The 16,912-nt window shown below is 37.7% G+C and overlaps 1 protein-coding gene and 2 non-coding genes across 3 annotated transcripts; 2 read left to right on the forward strand and 1 right to left on the reverse strand.

The window, feature by feature from the left end:
* Positions 1–187: 187 nt before the first annotated feature.
* Positions 188–260, forward strand: TRNAA-AGC (transfer RNA alanine (anticodon AGC)). The gene has a single exon. It is a non-coding gene; the product is annotated as a tRNA-Ala (tRNA).
* A 2,033-nt stretch (positions 261–2,293) lies between these two features.
* On the forward strand, positions 2,294–2,366 carry TRNAA-AGC (transfer RNA alanine (anticodon AGC)). The gene has a single exon. It is a non-coding gene; the product is annotated as a tRNA-Ala (tRNA).
* A 307-nt stretch (positions 2,367–2,673) lies between these two features.
* LOC104587191 (agmatine hydroxycinnamoyltransferase 1-like) lies at positions 2,674–4,119 on the reverse strand. Its single transcript, XM_010244697.3, has one exon. The coding sequence runs from the start codon at positions 4,095–4,097 to the stop codon at positions 2,760–2,762; it is 1,338 nt and encodes a 445-aa protein (XP_010242999.2). The 5' UTR covers positions 4,098–4,119; the 3' UTR covers positions 2,674–2,759.
* Positions 4,120–16,912: the final 12,793 nt, after the last annotated feature.

Below are 16,912 nucleotides of genomic sequence, written 5' to 3' on the forward strand. Positions count from 1 at the left end.
TTGAAAAGAATACAAATGCAAATATATACTGTGCAAATAGAATTTGTTCCAAACTGAGCCTTAGAGAATCACAATCCGATACAATATGAATTTAGATGCACCGAAATATCTAATATACAATGGCGGCTGTTGGCCATATGAGACATGATTAAATATTATTATTATAATAAAAACTTTTACAATGCACGGGGATGTAGTTCAGATGGTAGAACGCTCGCTTAGCATGCGAGAGGTACGGGGATCGATACCCCGCATCTCCATCTTTTTGAAAAAAGTTAGTCCAATGGGCCCTAATTTCCAATCAAAGTGGTCTGACCTCTTTAACGAAAGGCCATTAAGTATGAACCCAGTCCAGTCCAGTCCCATGGTTGAAATTTGCAGGCAAAGCCAACCCAATGGTGGGTTGGGCTCATGCGGCCAATGGAAAAAGTCTTAGAAGATGCAATATTTACGGATTATTATGTTTCCAAAAATCGTATTAAAGAAAGCTGCATTGCATTAAATAGAATGCTGCCGCAACAACCATTTATGCTATAAAAGATTGTTAATGACTTAAGTAGACAAAATTATAAAAAAAACTCAAAAATAAAAAATAAAAGGAGGAGGAAGTGGCATTCTCTGGTTAACCCGAATCAGGCCTGCTACCAACCCGAGTTAGTCCATTTTAGCGCAGGTTCTGTTTGGGCTAAAATGAAAACTTTGGGTTAGGTTCGGATTGAATGGAGGTTGAAATGGAATTTGATTGATAAGTACTCTTAGGTTTGGAACCAAACCTAATCCAATCTGCCCAAACCCATTACGACACAAAGATGAACCTTTAATGCCATAGCCCGTAAAATCTCTAAAACTATTTAATTAATCAAAAGTGTTCAGCTTCTACTTTCTAGGCCTCATCTTGAGAATTTCAGACCAAAAGTAATCAGATTTTAGTCAAGCTTTTCATTTCATTCTTGATTCTTCTCAGCTAGATCTCCTACATAAGCTACAATTGATTTATGGTTTAGGCTGAAAATTTTTCCACTAGTCATTCGAGATAAACAAGGTGTTACCAAGTATTGACTTGCAGTATTACCATGGCTACTAAGGCCATGTTTGGGAGTGCTTGTGTTAAAATTAAGTGCCTAAAAAAGTGTTTATTCAAATAAGCACTTATTTGTATTTGACACTCAACACTTATTTCATATTGGGCATTTTGTAGTCTTTTTCTCCAATAAGCACTTAAAAAACACTTTTATGAAAATACTTTTACAAGAAAGCATTTTTATGAAAATACTTTTACAAGAAAACACTTTTATGAAAGATATTTTTAATAAAAGTACTTTTACGAAAGAACTTTTATAAAATTCACCTAGGAATAATTTTATAATTGGTATTTTAAAATTCAACTAGGGATAATTTTGGAAGAAAAAAAATGAATATGTGTTTATTGTAGAACCACTTAAAAAAACTGAAAATTTGGGCTTAAAAAATAAGCGCTTATTTCGAGCTTAGTTCCCAAACACCAATAAGTGCTTAATGGTGTGGTCTGGCCCAAATAAGCACTCCCAAACATGGCCTAAATGTTTCCTCACAACGAAAACTACCATGGGTAGTGATTGTAGGGATGCAAACGAAAATGGTATTTGCTTATCCGACTTCAAACTTGAGATGGTTAAGGGAGTTCACATCTGCGCCCCACGAGGGTTGCCCCACAACATCCCACAGCACATCCCCACTGTGTATTAGGAACATCTCCTGATGATAGTATCAAAAATGATGATATCATCAATGAAAAATGTTCCCAATACACGATGTGGATGTGCTGTGGGACATTGTGGGGCGCAGATCTGAACTCTTGTTAAGATGATCCAAATTTGATCTGGTTTATAATTGGATTGAATATGGATACATCCCTATCCTATTTGGTACACTTAGAATTTATATTCTATCTAATAGTAAAGTTGGCTTGAATTATTACTTAGAATTCATCCCTATCCTATTTGGTATACTTACAATATTAAAATCATTTTCAACTCATTCTATTAATAATATATAATATTTTGGTCATTTTTGGTTTAACTTATAAATGCTATTCAATATCCAATTACAATTGGATCGAATTTACAAGCGCGATAGTCTTAAGGTGATACCTCCCCCTTCTCATGGAACCTATATGAAAACCCTAAATCTGTCCTGATTCATTTGAGGCATGATCAACCTGGACTTTAAAGTTGAAACAGGGGTGGATTCCACAATTTTGGAAGGTATGTAAAGATATGATTCAATTATATATTAATAAAACTTGAAAACATGTGGGGATGTAGCTCAGATGGTAGAGCGCTCGCTTAGCATGCGAGAGGTACGGGGATCGATACCCCGCATCTCCATTTTCGTTTTATCTTTTTCACATTTTAACCATTGGATAAAAAAAAAAAAAAAACAATTTGGCCCAATGGGCCCTAATTTCCAATCAAAATTGTCTGAGCTCTTTAACGAAAGGCCATTACCTATATGGACCCAGTCCAGTCCCAGGGCTGAAATTTGCAGGCAAAGCCCACCCCATTGTGGGTTGGGCTCATGTATCACATAGCATGCGGCCATTGAAAAAATTGTTAGGATATGCAATATTTATGGACTATTATTATGTTTCCAAAAATTGTATTAAAGAAAGCTGCAGCATTGAATAGAATGCTGTTTGAAGGCCAATGGAAAGATTGTTATTGACTTAAATAAAAATAATAATAATAATAATAAAAGGAGGAGGAAGTGGCATCTCTGGTTTAGATATCTAGAGAGTAACACAGCCGTTTGAATGCATCTAAGTTGTCTTGGAACAGAGAGATGAAGGCATCAATGCTTCCATCTCCAATGAAGGAAGGGAGCAGAAAGATCAAGCCCTCTATTGGGAAATAAGATGGCATGAATATATAAGGGATGCAGCTCCCACCAAAATCCAGCTTGTGGAATGGAATTCTTAGCCAGCTGTCCACCTCCAAATTGGGGCAATGAAACGATTTCTCCATTTCGGCTGTTTGAACGAGACCCTCCTCCTTCACCCTGTAGTTTGCAAAGTCGATGAACGATTTGAAGTAACTGTCGTTCACCTCTGCAATTGCTTGGTGGATGATCCGGGCCGCAAAGGCCAGAGGCTCATCCAGCAGGTCCTTCACCTTGGCACTCGGAAATGCCCAGAGCACCAGATTGCCGAAGTACTCGTTGGGTATGCGAGGCCTCAGCCTCGACCGACCATCTACTGAGATTCTGATTTTTGTCACCGTCTCCAACCCCTTCAGCCCACGAGCCCTCGTTATGGCTCTCCATAGATGAGCTATCAGGCTTTCGAACGTACTGTAAGGCGGCCTGTTATCAGCGTTTTCCGACGAAGCCGTGGCTTTGAGCTTGACCAGAAACTCCGACGTAAAGTGAGCTTTGTGCACGAGGATGTCATCTGCAGCTGGGGTTATTTCAAAGGGTGGATGTGGATTCACTTGGTTTGGATTCTTGTGCATATACTCCACTCCTCTGTGTTCGAACTGGATCAATGGAGGATCGCGAGGGACAAAGATGGCACGGTTGTGCATGGGACGAGGGCTTATCTCAAGGCCGCGACAAGCTTGTCCCCATGCAACCAGGAAGTTGCTGGCGGAATGGCCGTCGGCGACCAGGTGGTGGGCCGTGAACCCCAGCGCCAAGGACCCACAAGTGAACCTCGTGAGCTGAACTTGCACCAAGGCTTCTGCCCCCTTGAGACTAGGGTGAAGGCTGAGCAACGCCGGCGATGGGCTAAGCGGCATGGCCTGGTGGAGAGTGCAGTCGGCCGATGCTTCGACGAAGTATACACCTGCATCGTTGAGAAGAATGACAGGGTCGCCACTCTCATCTTCACCCAATCTGCCAGCCCACTCCCTGTACTCCGATAGAGCCTTTCGAAGCCCAAGCTCTATGGTTGCGTTGGGAGGGATTGGTGGTCGATATGCATAGATCCCGGCCATGTGGTTGTTGAATGCGGCCTTATCGAAGACGCTAAGAGGAATGCAGTAACCAGAGTTTAAACTTGAAGGAGGATCTCCTTCAAAGAGTGGCTTTACAAACTTGGAGCTCACCTTCCACACCTTCATGGCTTTGGGCTCTGTCTGGGTTTGAGTTGATCTGATCAAGGCTCGGATCCATTTATATACCTACAAAGAAAGGTATGTCACGTCAGCATGACCTCTTGATTGGGACACAGTATACACAATTACACATGCATTGATTATTGGGCAGAGTGCAAGCCATTTTGGTTTCCAATGACAATTGCTCATGTCCCTTTCAACCATTAGAGAGAAGAGAGAGAGAGAGAGAGAGAGAGAGCATTTAACATTGGGCATCAAGAATTTATGATCTTACAACCATATTCCAAAACTTACCCCCTAGCCTATTTTTTGTGTGTTTAAGGTGGGATCTAATAAAATTAGTTGAGTATAATAAAAATCTGTTTACTTATTTAAATTGATAAAATCAACATATTAAAATCCATTTAGAATTAATTACAATTAATGAAAATTTCTAAAGTTAATAAAGATATTTAAAACAATATTTTTTTTTATTTATCAATTATTAAAATTAACAAAAATTACAAATTATTAACCAAAAATGATTAATAAAAAGTATAAATTATTAATTGAAATAAAAATAATCCATTTGCAACTCATATAAAATCAACAAAGATAATGATGGCTCAATTAGAATTGTCATAAGGCTCCTTTCACTTAGGGATGATCATTTATCACCTGCCAAGTTTGCAAATTTTTTGAACATAGTTAAAATGACAATCCCTTTTTCTCTATTTAAATTATAAGTAATAATTAATATAATTTAAATAGTATTTAGTAAATAAATATAATTTAAATTCTAAAAAAATAAAAAAAATATTATTTAAAATAATTACTAAAAATAACTTGGTAAATAATAAAAATAGTAAAGAATAAATAATCATTGTCAAACTTCTATTTATATATGTTATTAATAACTTATTAAGTAACAATAAGTAATAACTAGTTGATAAATAAAAATAAGAAATCATAAAAAAATAAAATACTATTACATAATATAAATATAAATATGATTAAAAATGATAAATAATAATAAATAATAATTACCAAAGATAGTTTTGCAAAAACTAGAAAGTAGATAATAAAAATCATAAATAACAAAAAATAATATGAATTTAAAAAAGTATTATTATTTCCAAGAGTACGTAATTGGGTTACATAAATTTGAAGTACATTATTGTTGCTTTACATAAATTTATTATTTCTTTTGTTGTTTTTTCCAAAGACAAATGATGTAAGATTTACATTTCATTTTAACCCATTGCATGGGCCCCACTAGTATGTACCAGGACCCCCGCTAGTATATAAACTAACCATATACCAAGACTCTGCTACCAGCCAAACTTTAGTCAGGCCTGACACAAAATTTTCACATCAAATTAGAGATGGAAAGAAAGAGACAAAGAGACAAAGAAATGATCATGGTTACGTTGTTCCTGCTCTTATTCTTGTGCCAATGAACGCCTCATGCTAAAGCTGTTGTTTTTGCTACATAGTTTGCGCTACATGTAGTGCAGCTGGTGCACTTGCATTGAGTCTGTGAACCGTCATAGTTGTCCCACTACATAGGGGGATTTACCGAATTAGTAGTAGATTTACCTTTAAAATATGTTGCTTTATTAATTAATTAATAAAAAACGGGATATGCTTAAAAATAGTGATTAAGTACAAAATAACAAAAAGCCATCTATTCATTAAAATTCAAATTCAAGCGTTTCTTAACATAAGCTGAGTAATTAGATCGGCCAAATGGTCAATTGCATGGGTTTGAAAAAGATGGGCCACGGTAGGGGTGTTTCCCGTGGAAAGAAGAAAGCCCAATCCGTCTAAAATGAAAATGGGCCCTTAAATGCCCATTAAGAATTCATATAGTTTTTTCGCAGGGAAATTTCAACAGTACCTGGAGGGTATTCGTCTGGATTTTTTTTTTTTTTTTGGTTGAAGGACAAATTTTGGGGCAGCTGGGCTGGGAATGGTTCTAGGATACTACAATCTATACAGGTACAAGTACGGGCAAGGTACGGTATTAGGTTAAACCTGACCTCCCCCACTCATATATTATTAGAAAGTATATGAACTTTATGCATTAGGTGTTGAATTTAATAATTTTTTGAATTTTATGTGAAGGATAATTGATAGTTTATGTATTTTTTATATAGTTTGATCAAATAATTGAACAATTTTCTATTTTTTATGCTATTTTACTTATTTATTGCTTATATATAGTAAAAAATAATAGGAAATTAGTTGAAGGCTCTAAACCCAATCCACCCTACCCTTGAAGGTCGATGAGGGTTTTGCATTTTCATGTGTGAGGAGAGTTTGGATTCTCAAAATCCAACTTGCTATGGGTTTTGGAGCAAATATGGGTTGAGAGGTTTTTGGAGGCAAATAAGATATAAAATTTACAAAACCCTCTCCAAACCTGTCCCATTGCGATCCCTACCTGCCAAAGATTAAAAAATTTCAATAAAGTACTCATGAAAAGCAGCATTTGTTAATTTGAATTGTTGATGATACTTTATATATGTAGTTAATTTTTAAATTTAGGCTCAGTTTGGGATGAATACAAATACAATATTTCTAAACCTTGTATTTACACTGTACATATTTGTATTCACACTCTTCCCAAACTGATCCTTACTACTAGTTGGACAAAATAATTCTTGAAGTTCCGTTAAACATAGTACAAAGCATGAAAGCAATGTTTTAAAAATTGATTCAGAACTAAAACCACTTTGGTTATCGGTTTCAAGATGTAAGGTCGTGAGTGTGAAGTGGTATTTACCACGAGGTATAAAGAATTGACTGAACCGGAATGGAAAGAAGTGAGAAATAAGCAAGTGGCGGGACCTCGAAGAAGGGGCTGCCAACATACCCTCCGGCAAGGGTTCAGGCCGTTGTAATTTGCTGGTGCGGGAATTCTGGCGAGAGAAAGTGGGAAAATGGAGGAGAGGCTAAATGAGAGAAAAAGAGAGGATGGACTGATATCCAAGTGATGGCGCAAAGAATGGTCCCAAGGACCTTATTTATAACTTTTGGGTGTACGTTCCAAAAGGTTATGAAATTTATGTTTTTCCTATTTTACCCTCTTATTTCATAATTCACAATGTTCTATTTATACATTTAAAACATGTGATTAATTGTCTTTCTAAAATTATCTTATTTACAGTTTTACCCTTCTTGTCACATTTATGTATAGAATGTTCCCATGCTCGTTCCTTAATTATCTTTTAGTTTCTAGAATATTCATTAATTGTTTTTCAATACTTATATTTAATGAACCGAATTGACCCAGTCTTTGGTTGGTCTTATCACACAGTCGACGATCTGCATTGCCACTCAGGTTGATCCCCCCTTACACAGGGTCAATTTTTCAATAATCGGGTCCAAATGGATCAGCACGCAACGTCTTCAGAAATTAAAAAGTAATTAAAATAAAAATTTGGCCAAAAAAACCAGTGTCTAGGTTGAAGATGCAATGGTTTGACCACGAGGTCAGTGGGTTAATAACCAATTCAACAATTTTTTTGGAAAAATAGCAGTTCAAGAGTGAAACAAAACCACTACCCTGAATGATTTCTGGGCCAAACGGTCCAACCATCCGAATCAACAACAATTATGAAAACCTTGGTACAAAGTCCTTAAATATGTACCTTGCATTGGTTAGTGTTATGATACTTTAGGTAAGGTAGGTGGTTCTCAAATTCAATACTTGTTCAACAAAGTAGTCCAGAATGTACTTTAGTTAGAATTCTCATAGAAGATGCTTAAAAAACTTCTTAATGGTGCTTTGTGTAGCACGCTTCAAGCTTTACATTTGTATATTTAAAACAAAAAACAATTTGGGTTTTCAAAAAGAAAAAAAAAAATTCAACTTTGAATTTCTTTTATGGTTTTAATGTTAATAATCCTTCATCACCATGCTTGTATAATTTGTTTTCTCCTTTCACAAAGGGCAAATTTGGGGGGACCCGTCAAGCAATGTTTTAAAAACCAACCCAGAGGCTGAATCGTTTTTGTCTCTAGTTCAGACTGTGCCACATTATTGTGTGTGTGTATATATATATATATATATATATATATATTATTTTATATTTAATTTTAGCAATAAATAATATATAAATATGTTATATGCATTATTTTAAATTTAATTTTTTATTAAAATTAAAAATTGCAATTTAAGGCTAAAAAAGGGTTTTATTTTGCAAAAATAGTGGGGGCAAGGCGCCTACGACATCTTGGGATACATAGATCTTGAAAAATTACCCAAAATAAAAAAACACCCCAATCAGACATCGAAGTGCAAAGTTATGGCCTCCAAAAGTTTGCATGTATTCAGTATGCAACCTACGACCTGATCAACAGTCGAATTGGTTGAATTGAATGGTTCTTTACCAAGTCAACAGTATTTTATCTTTGGCGGGTCTTGATTGAAACTGACCCAAAATCAAACTGGATAATAATTCAAACAATTCAACCAACCGGATCAACAATAGGTTGAAAACATTGCTATCAACATTATCTTATCTTTGCATTTCTTTTGACTTTCCTTCTTGGAAGCGAATATGTTAAATGGAAATTTGCTCTTGATCTAGTTCTTTATTTTTTTAAGCTTTTGGGTATATTAGTCCATTTAAATGGGATCAAGGACTGCCCCTAAAAATTGATCCTGACATGTTAAAGATGATGAATTCAAAATAAATTTAATTACTTCTCTACTCTTAGATCAACAATCTAATCTTTTATTTTCTTGCCAAATGGTATGTTTCTTTTTAAACTATATATTCACCAATTCAACTATCCTCAGTGTTTGATTTAATTTCTAATATGGATGAGTTGGTTTCTCCTTAAAAATAGACATGAAAATTTGGGTTTTTATTAGAAGGGTTTGAATATGATGCCAGAAAGACATAAAAATGATAACCAATTAGAAGGGTTTTCATCAAAATTTATAGGGAATTTGATTGGTCAAAAAGCCTTTATATCTTTCCATCATCATGTATTTTTCCATATTTGAAACTTCCCTCACTTTATTGAGATTTTATTCTTTTAAACATATCCCGACTTTTAGATACTTCTAGAGACCCATGCCAGACACTTCATTTAGTGCCAAAACCAACCATGCTGACTAACCCATCAACGTTACTGATGTAACCGTTTTTTGTCACGTACCATTTTTTTTTGTGATGTATAAATTTTTTTGGCTAAGTACCTCGTTATTTGACCCGGTGGTGATGGGCCTTGGTGATGAGCTACTTGGTGGCGAACTCCCTGGTGGAGAACTGCCTAGTGGTGAGCTCCCTGGTGGAGAGCTACTTGGTGACGAATTGCTTGGTAGCGAACTCCCTGGTGGAGAACTGCCTGGTGGCGAGCTCCCTGGTGGCGAACTGCTTGGTGGTAAGCTCCTTGGTGGCGAGCTCCCTGGTGGCGAACTGCTCGGTGGTGAGCTCCCTGGTGGCGAATTCCCTGGTGGAGAGCTACTTGGTGGCGAATTGCCTGGTGGCGAACTGCCTGGTGGCGAACTGCTTGGTGGCGAACTACCTGGTGGCGAGCTGCCTGGTGGCGAACTGCCTGGTGGCGAACTGCCTAGTGGCGAGCTGCCTGGTGGCGAACTGCTTGGTGGACTCGTCATTTGACCTGCTCCTAGGCGGCCTGCAACTCAGAGGATGGTGGAGCTCCCTGGTGTAGCGCAACCCGACTACCCTCTGCATGAGGTGATTTCCTCTCCTTTGTAGGCGGCGGGAGCTGAGGGACCTACGAGAACTGAATCAGAGGATCCGGGGGTATTTTCCCGGCGGGGACTCTCCGATGCCTAAGTTAGCATTCTAATTACAAAGAGTTTGGAGAGAAATGAGAGAGCTAGAGAGCAGGGGTTGCCATCCTTTTTTCCCCCTCCTTGGCTTTGGGGGTCGGAGTCCTTATATAGTGGTGTCCTCGTGGGTTAGGTGGGTGAAAAGCTTTCAAACCGTAAGACTCGTCATATCCCGTCAGAACCGGGGTACGATGGTGAACTCCTCGAGGTTGTCAGGCTGGCGCTTGTGTTAGGTGGCCAAGTCGGCGCCTGGGCCAGGTTGTTAGGTCGGCGCCTATGTCAGTCGGCGGGTCGGTGTATGGGCCAGGTTGTTAGGTCGGCGCCTGTGTCAGTCGACGGGTCGGTGTCTGGGCCAGTTTTCTAGCCAGGAGATCTTCCTGCGATGCGCCAAACTACTCTTCTGTACCGAGCTACCCTACAAGTGGCGAGCTGCCCGGGGGAGCTATGCCGAGCTCCTTGGGCTATGCCGAGCTGCTTGTGGCGAGCTTTGCCGAGCTGCCTGGCTCCTTGGTGGCGAGCTTCTTGGAGAGCTGCCTAGCTCCTTGGCGAGCTCTTTGGTGAGCTACCGAGCTCGCGGGGTATGCCGTTTTGGTTCATCGGTGGGCGTCTTATGGGTTGCCAGGTCGGATCATGTGCCGGGCTGATCCAGGCCGCACAGCGTGCATGCCTCGCGCCAGGCAACACGCAGGCCGCGTGCAGGCCGCGCCAGGCTGGCCAGGTCAGCTAGGTCGGTGCCTCGGCGGGACACCGACTTGGTAAGTTGTTGCGTGAGTGTTGGCTAGTTGTCACGAGGTGCCATGTGTCGTAATTTCACTAGAGGGCCAAATCTGCCCTCATCAGTTACCAACTTTTTTTTTTTCCTAAAAAAATACCCCTATTTAATTTCTTTGCCTTATTTTATGGTCTTCACTCACTTCATAATATATCAATGCTTCACATCACCTTCTCATTTGTTTCTCATTCGACCTTCGCCTCTAGATCAAGCAAATGATGGGTATTTTAGTTTAAATGATAGAAATGAAGATAGGGATATTATGATGAACTTTTTTGCAAAAAAAAAAACAAGTTTGATAAATTGACAATTTCACTTATATTTTAGAAATAATAACAAATTGAGTGAGTGGAAGAAAACATGAAGTTTTTAGGACAAAATTATCCTTTTGTTAAAAATAGAATCCACCAAATTCAAAAAAGCATTCATGTTTCGTTTGTCTTCTCCAAGTTTGAATTTGACTCCATCCATTCAGCTGAAAGCATCTTCAAGTTTGAATTCAACTCCATTCATTCAAACTACAAATGGCTGGAGGTATCAACTTCAGATTGGGAAGCATCGACTCCATCTGGCTGAGAAGCATCAATTCGATCGATTCAAACTGTGGCTGGCTGGGAAGCATCGACTCCATCCATTCAAACGAATTCAAATTGGGAAGCATCGATTTCATCTGGCTGGGAAGCATCAACTCCACCGATTCAAATTACGGCTGGCTGGAAAGCATCGACTCCATCTTCAAAGCAAGCGTACTAGTAGAAGGTGGTGAATGATAATGCCAGATTGGATAAAATAATAGAACAGTTGAATAAAGCTGGTAATGCTTATCTCTGGGATTAATTCCTAAACTACATATTTACTTATATGATCAACAATAAGAACAAATTTTGTGCCTAGACTATCTGGTATGGAGCGATTTGAGTGGTGTTTAACAGATTTAGGCACTTTCCAACATGGGGAAGACCAGATGGTTTATTACAGAGTTGAAAATCATCTGACATAACACAAATCGGATGGTTTATTATAGAGTTGGAAACCATCCGACATCACACAGACCGGATAGTGTTTTATAGAGTTGAAAACCATTTGGCATTACACAAATCGGATAGTGTTTTACAGATTTGGAAACCATCCGGTATTACATAGACTGGATAATTTATTACAGTTTTGAATCTTCAACCGCAGTTGTAAATTTCAGCCCCTCATGTGATAAAATAGTATTTGCACCCTCAAAATCATCTAAAGCCTAACATTCCATAAAGTAGTATATGAATTGTCACAAATATATTGTTGAGTTGATTAAAGTCGAACTATAACAGGCCAAGGGACATGAGCCCATTAGGTTCAGTTTGGAAGGATTTCAAATACAAATATGTACAGTACAAATACATACAAAATAATACAAAATATAAAGTTTTGCACTCTACATATTTGTATTTTTACTCCTTCCAAACTGAGCTTTATGAACATCATTTAGAAAGCCTGAATAGCCACATAATCTTGCAACTTATGACACATATATACAAAGCATGGTTTTGAATACCGTACTGGACTAAATGGTTGGACCGGTTGACCTAGGAATCGGTCAGGCAACTGGTTCCGTTTCACCCTAAAATCATTTTTGGGCCAAAAATCCATTGACTTGGTCGACGATCCATTGACCTAGTCAACTGAACTGTCGACCCAGGCAATAGTTTTTTGCCATTTTATTTTAACTATTTTTTAATTTTTATTTATTTTTTAAATCAGAATGGGCCATCCGTTCAAACTAGACAGCTGGACCGGTTGACTTGGGAACCGATCATGCAACTTGTTTCATTTCACCCTAAAATTGTTCCTATGCCAAAAACCATTGACTTGGTCAGCAACCCACTGACTCGGGCGATCGAACTGTCGACCCAGACAACAGTTTCTAGCCATTTTTCACTTTAATTATTTTTTAATTATTATTATTTTTTAATCAGAATGGATCGTTCGTTCGTACCTGACAATTAGACCATTTGAACTGAGAACCAGTGGCCAAAATGGTTGTGTCCAGTCCGGTAATTAGAATTTTAACATCAGGGGTATGACTTGCTAATACCAGCCCCTTGTAAAATTTTGAAAAAAAAAAAACTAAAAAAATATGAAGGATTAGTCAAACACTTGATATGCAGGTTCCGATATATCGAGGTGTATATGTATGTTTGTTATATCATCAAAGCTAATTATATAACGTTGAGGCCCAACTCAACACTAAGATCTGTTTGGTTTACGGAAATAGGGTTTGGATTAGAATCGGAATGGACCATTTTGATTGCGACTGTTTTATTGATAGGAATCAGAATTTGATTTCCAATATTTCTGGTGGAATGGTATTCTCTCATTTGAGGGAATGGCGGATAAGAATCCGTTCAAGTTAATTCTGATTTTAATTCCAATTCCAATTTCATCTCAAACCAAATAAGGAGAGGGGAATAGATCAATCTAGAGAAAATTAATATTCGAATTTGAATCCAATTAAATATTTAAATATTTGATTCGATCTGAATTCAATTAATTAATTATATTAGATAATTAATAAATATTATATATATAAAATATATAAATTGTTTATATAATTTAATTATTATATATAAATTATATAAGACATTTAAACATTTTATATATTATATATAAGAATTAAATAATAGATCAAATTGTGATATTTATCTAATCGAATCAGGTCATGGCCGAATTTGACCGATTAAATAATCGAATTATTCTAATTTGATTCGATTATATCAAATCTCAAATTCAAAATAAGATTTTCAAACCATTTAAACTAGATTTTCTAATTAAGAGGACGGATGCTAGCTAGCTAGTCCAGCGTCGTGCATGCTAGAAACTGAGCAATGCTCTTGCCTAGGAATATGGATGGATGCAACTCAGCCCAACTGACCCGATGTGGTAAAACCTAAAACCTAGGGTACGTTTTGAGCCAAGTGACCGGGCCAGGGCCAAGTATCGGCTTGGCTCGATTAACAAGTGAAAAAATGGAGCTGAGCCTTGACTCACGTCTATGGTCAACTACGTTCTCACTGACTAGTAGAACCAATGGTCATGAGGTCAATGGAACCGTGTGAGATCAATCCCAGACATGAGTTGGTTAGGACTAATTAGAACCCGTTTCTAACCCAAACCATCTGCCTGGGATGGTAGCCAGGTCGAAGTCAAGAATTAATTCACGTTTCACAAGTCTAACAGTTGATGGTTTTATGCAGAAGAAGGAGGCATTTTCTTCGACTCTTCTTCACTGTTATCACTCTCTCTAGCTATAGTCTCTTCAAATAGATTGAATGATACAGGAAAGTCAAGGTAGAGGACTCATTATTCTTACATGGGTCCCAGTTAAAGAGCTGCTCCAGCTCCACACGTATTCTGAGTAGTCCGAGGTCTAATCTGGCCGGCAGAGCGGCAGCTCCTATTCTCTACACCATCCGAAGTTGCCCCGGCAAACAACCTCACAAAGAGGATATATATAGCTCTATTGCATTTTAGCAATTTTCTTTCTTTTTTGAGAGACAGATCCAGAGAGAGACTGTTGAAACACTGAAAAGAGTGAGCCTGACGTAGTATTTGGCTGTCATGGCGTTTTTGGCAGCTTCAAAATAGAAGCTTCTTGGATGGAGAATGTTTGACGTAGTATTTCTAGTAGGCATTAAAACTGTTTTTCAAGGGTAGTCCATGCCAGCATCATCTCTATTAAGCGTCTGTTTGATTTGCGGTTGGAATTGAAATCGGAATCAAAATCGAAATCGAAATCGAAATCGAAATCATCTATTCTTCCACCTGTTTGGTTCAGATGGGAATCGGATCGAATTGGATTTCATAAGATATGCATCATTCCCAATTCCCAATGAGGATTGGGGTTGGGTAAACTAGAATGAGACACTGTTTGATTTGTAGGAATAGGGCTCTGGAATCGGAATTGGAATGGGCTATTCCAATTCCAACTGTTTGGTTGGGCAGAATCGAGATTCCATTTCCATGGCATTCCCCCATTTGAGGAAATGGCCATTCCCTGCCTCTCCTTTGAGAATGAAATCAATCTCATTCCTGTCTGAACCAAACAGATATGGGAATAGACTATTCCATTTCAGAGTCTGAATGATTTTGATTTCAATTTCAATTGTGAACCAGATGGATAGTGTAAATCAGGTCGGGCCACCTATGGCCCGACACGACGGTCCACAGGCCATGCCAGGCCTGACACGATCGTGCAGGCCGTGCTAGCTAGGCCTGGGTTTTAGGTCCATGAGCTGGGCCGACATGGCCCATATATATTTTATATACATTTATATAATATTATATAAATTATAATTATATAATAATATATAGTATATAATATTTTAATAAAATAAATAATTTTAAAAATTTTATTATATTAATTTATTTAATTATTGTATATATAAGCAATTTTATACATCAAAGTTCATATAAAATTAAAATTTTAAGTTTTTTTGTCAATTTTTTTTTTTAAATAAATAACTTTGGCCCGATGCATGGGCCGACCCCCAAGTTATCCCTAGGGGGCGGTATAGCCCAAGACGGCCCACGGGCTGGCACAACACGGCCCACACTTTGTACGGGCTGCCCACGACACGGCCTGTTTTACACCTCTACAAATGGACCCTGAGATTCTCATCCCAATGACAATGGGGAGGTCAGAATGGATATTCCCTCAAATGTGGGGAAATGCCATTTTGCCAGAAATGGGAATCGGAATCCCATTCTGCCCAACCAAACAACTAGAAATGAAATAGGGCATTCTGTAATTACGGACCTCTATTGCCATAAACCAAACGGACTAAGAGGCTAAGACCTAACACCACTGATAACAAAGGCACTCCAAGAGCTAAAAAGTGCTCAAATTTCAAAACAGAACCCTTGTATATATACATATCACATTTGCACCGCTTATTGTGTTAGTCCAGTCCCAAGTTCACACACATTTTATGACGTCTTTGTTGTTTTTGGTTTCTGGATTTCTGCGGTTGGTGGTGACTGGTGACTCTTCTTCATCCTCCGTCATCCCGTTTTCAGATTTGTTTCTTAGGCTGTGTTTGATTGCAATACAAATAAATTTGTACTGATGCAAAATTATAACAATGCAAATGATTTAAACGTAAATCCCAACTTATTTTTTGTTTCAAATTTTAAATTATTTTATTTGATTCTAATGCAAATGAAGTAAATTAAGACATGAAACAGAATAATTAAAGTAAAACCTAAAACAAAATTAAACAAGAATTTACATTTTTTCATTTGCATTTTCATACATTTTTACTAATACAAATAAAATTAAATTGCATTGCAACCAAACACAAGAATAATTAAGTAGGAAATTTTGCACAAGAAATTAAAAAAGATTTGAGGAATCACTGAGTAGGTCAAGCAACCTAATCAGTTGACTTGGTGGAATTGGGTTTGGTTTCGATTTAGACAGGATGTGAAAGATTCGTTTGCTCACCAAAGTTGAAATTATAACGCTGTCAACTTGCTGCCTCCCACACTCATTTTCAGTTCTAGTATTGACCCCCTTGTTAACAACTACTTGCTTATCTCTCTATCAACTATATCATATAATAATGTAAGTTGTAGTTTCAATTTCAATACCTCTAAGGGGCTTTTTTATCTGAAACTCCCCTCATGCGCGATTTTCCGGGATTCTCTTAAATTTTTAATACCTCCAAGAGACCTATCAGACATTAATTTTTATTACAAGACAAACAATCTTTACACTATTACACTATCATAATAGGACTTTTTGAAAAAAAAAAATATCAAGTTTGGTGATTGACAATTTCAGTTATGTTTTAAAAATAATAGCAAATTGAGTGAGTGGGAGAAAACATAAAGTTTTTAGGACAAATTACCCTTTTGTTAAAAACTGAATCCACCGAATCCAAAGAGTATTCATCTTTTGTTCGTTCGACTCCATCTATTTAAATTGCGGCTGGCTGGAAGCATCTCCAAGTTTGAGTTTGACTCCGACCATTCAAACTGTGGTTGACTAGAAGCAACGACTCCATCCATTCAAACGACTTCAGATTGGGAAGCATCGATTCCATCTGGCCAGGAAGCATCAACTCAATCGGTTCAAATTGTGGCTGGCTGGGAAAACTCCATCTTAAAAGCAATATCCCTCCTAGTTCGGGTTCGAGTGGTTTGGGGTCCCATTTTTCATACAAGTTCGATTTCAAGCGATTTGGGATCCCATTCTCCGCCCAAGTTCAT

This window comes from Nelumbo nucifera, chromosome 6, assembly GCF_055504915.1.
Source record: "Nelumbo nucifera cultivar China Antique chromosome 6, China Antique-T2T, whole genome shotgun sequence".
In the NCBI taxonomy this organism is placed as follows: Eukaryota; Viridiplantae; Streptophyta; class Magnoliopsida; order Proteales; family Nelumbonaceae; genus Nelumbo; species Nelumbo nucifera.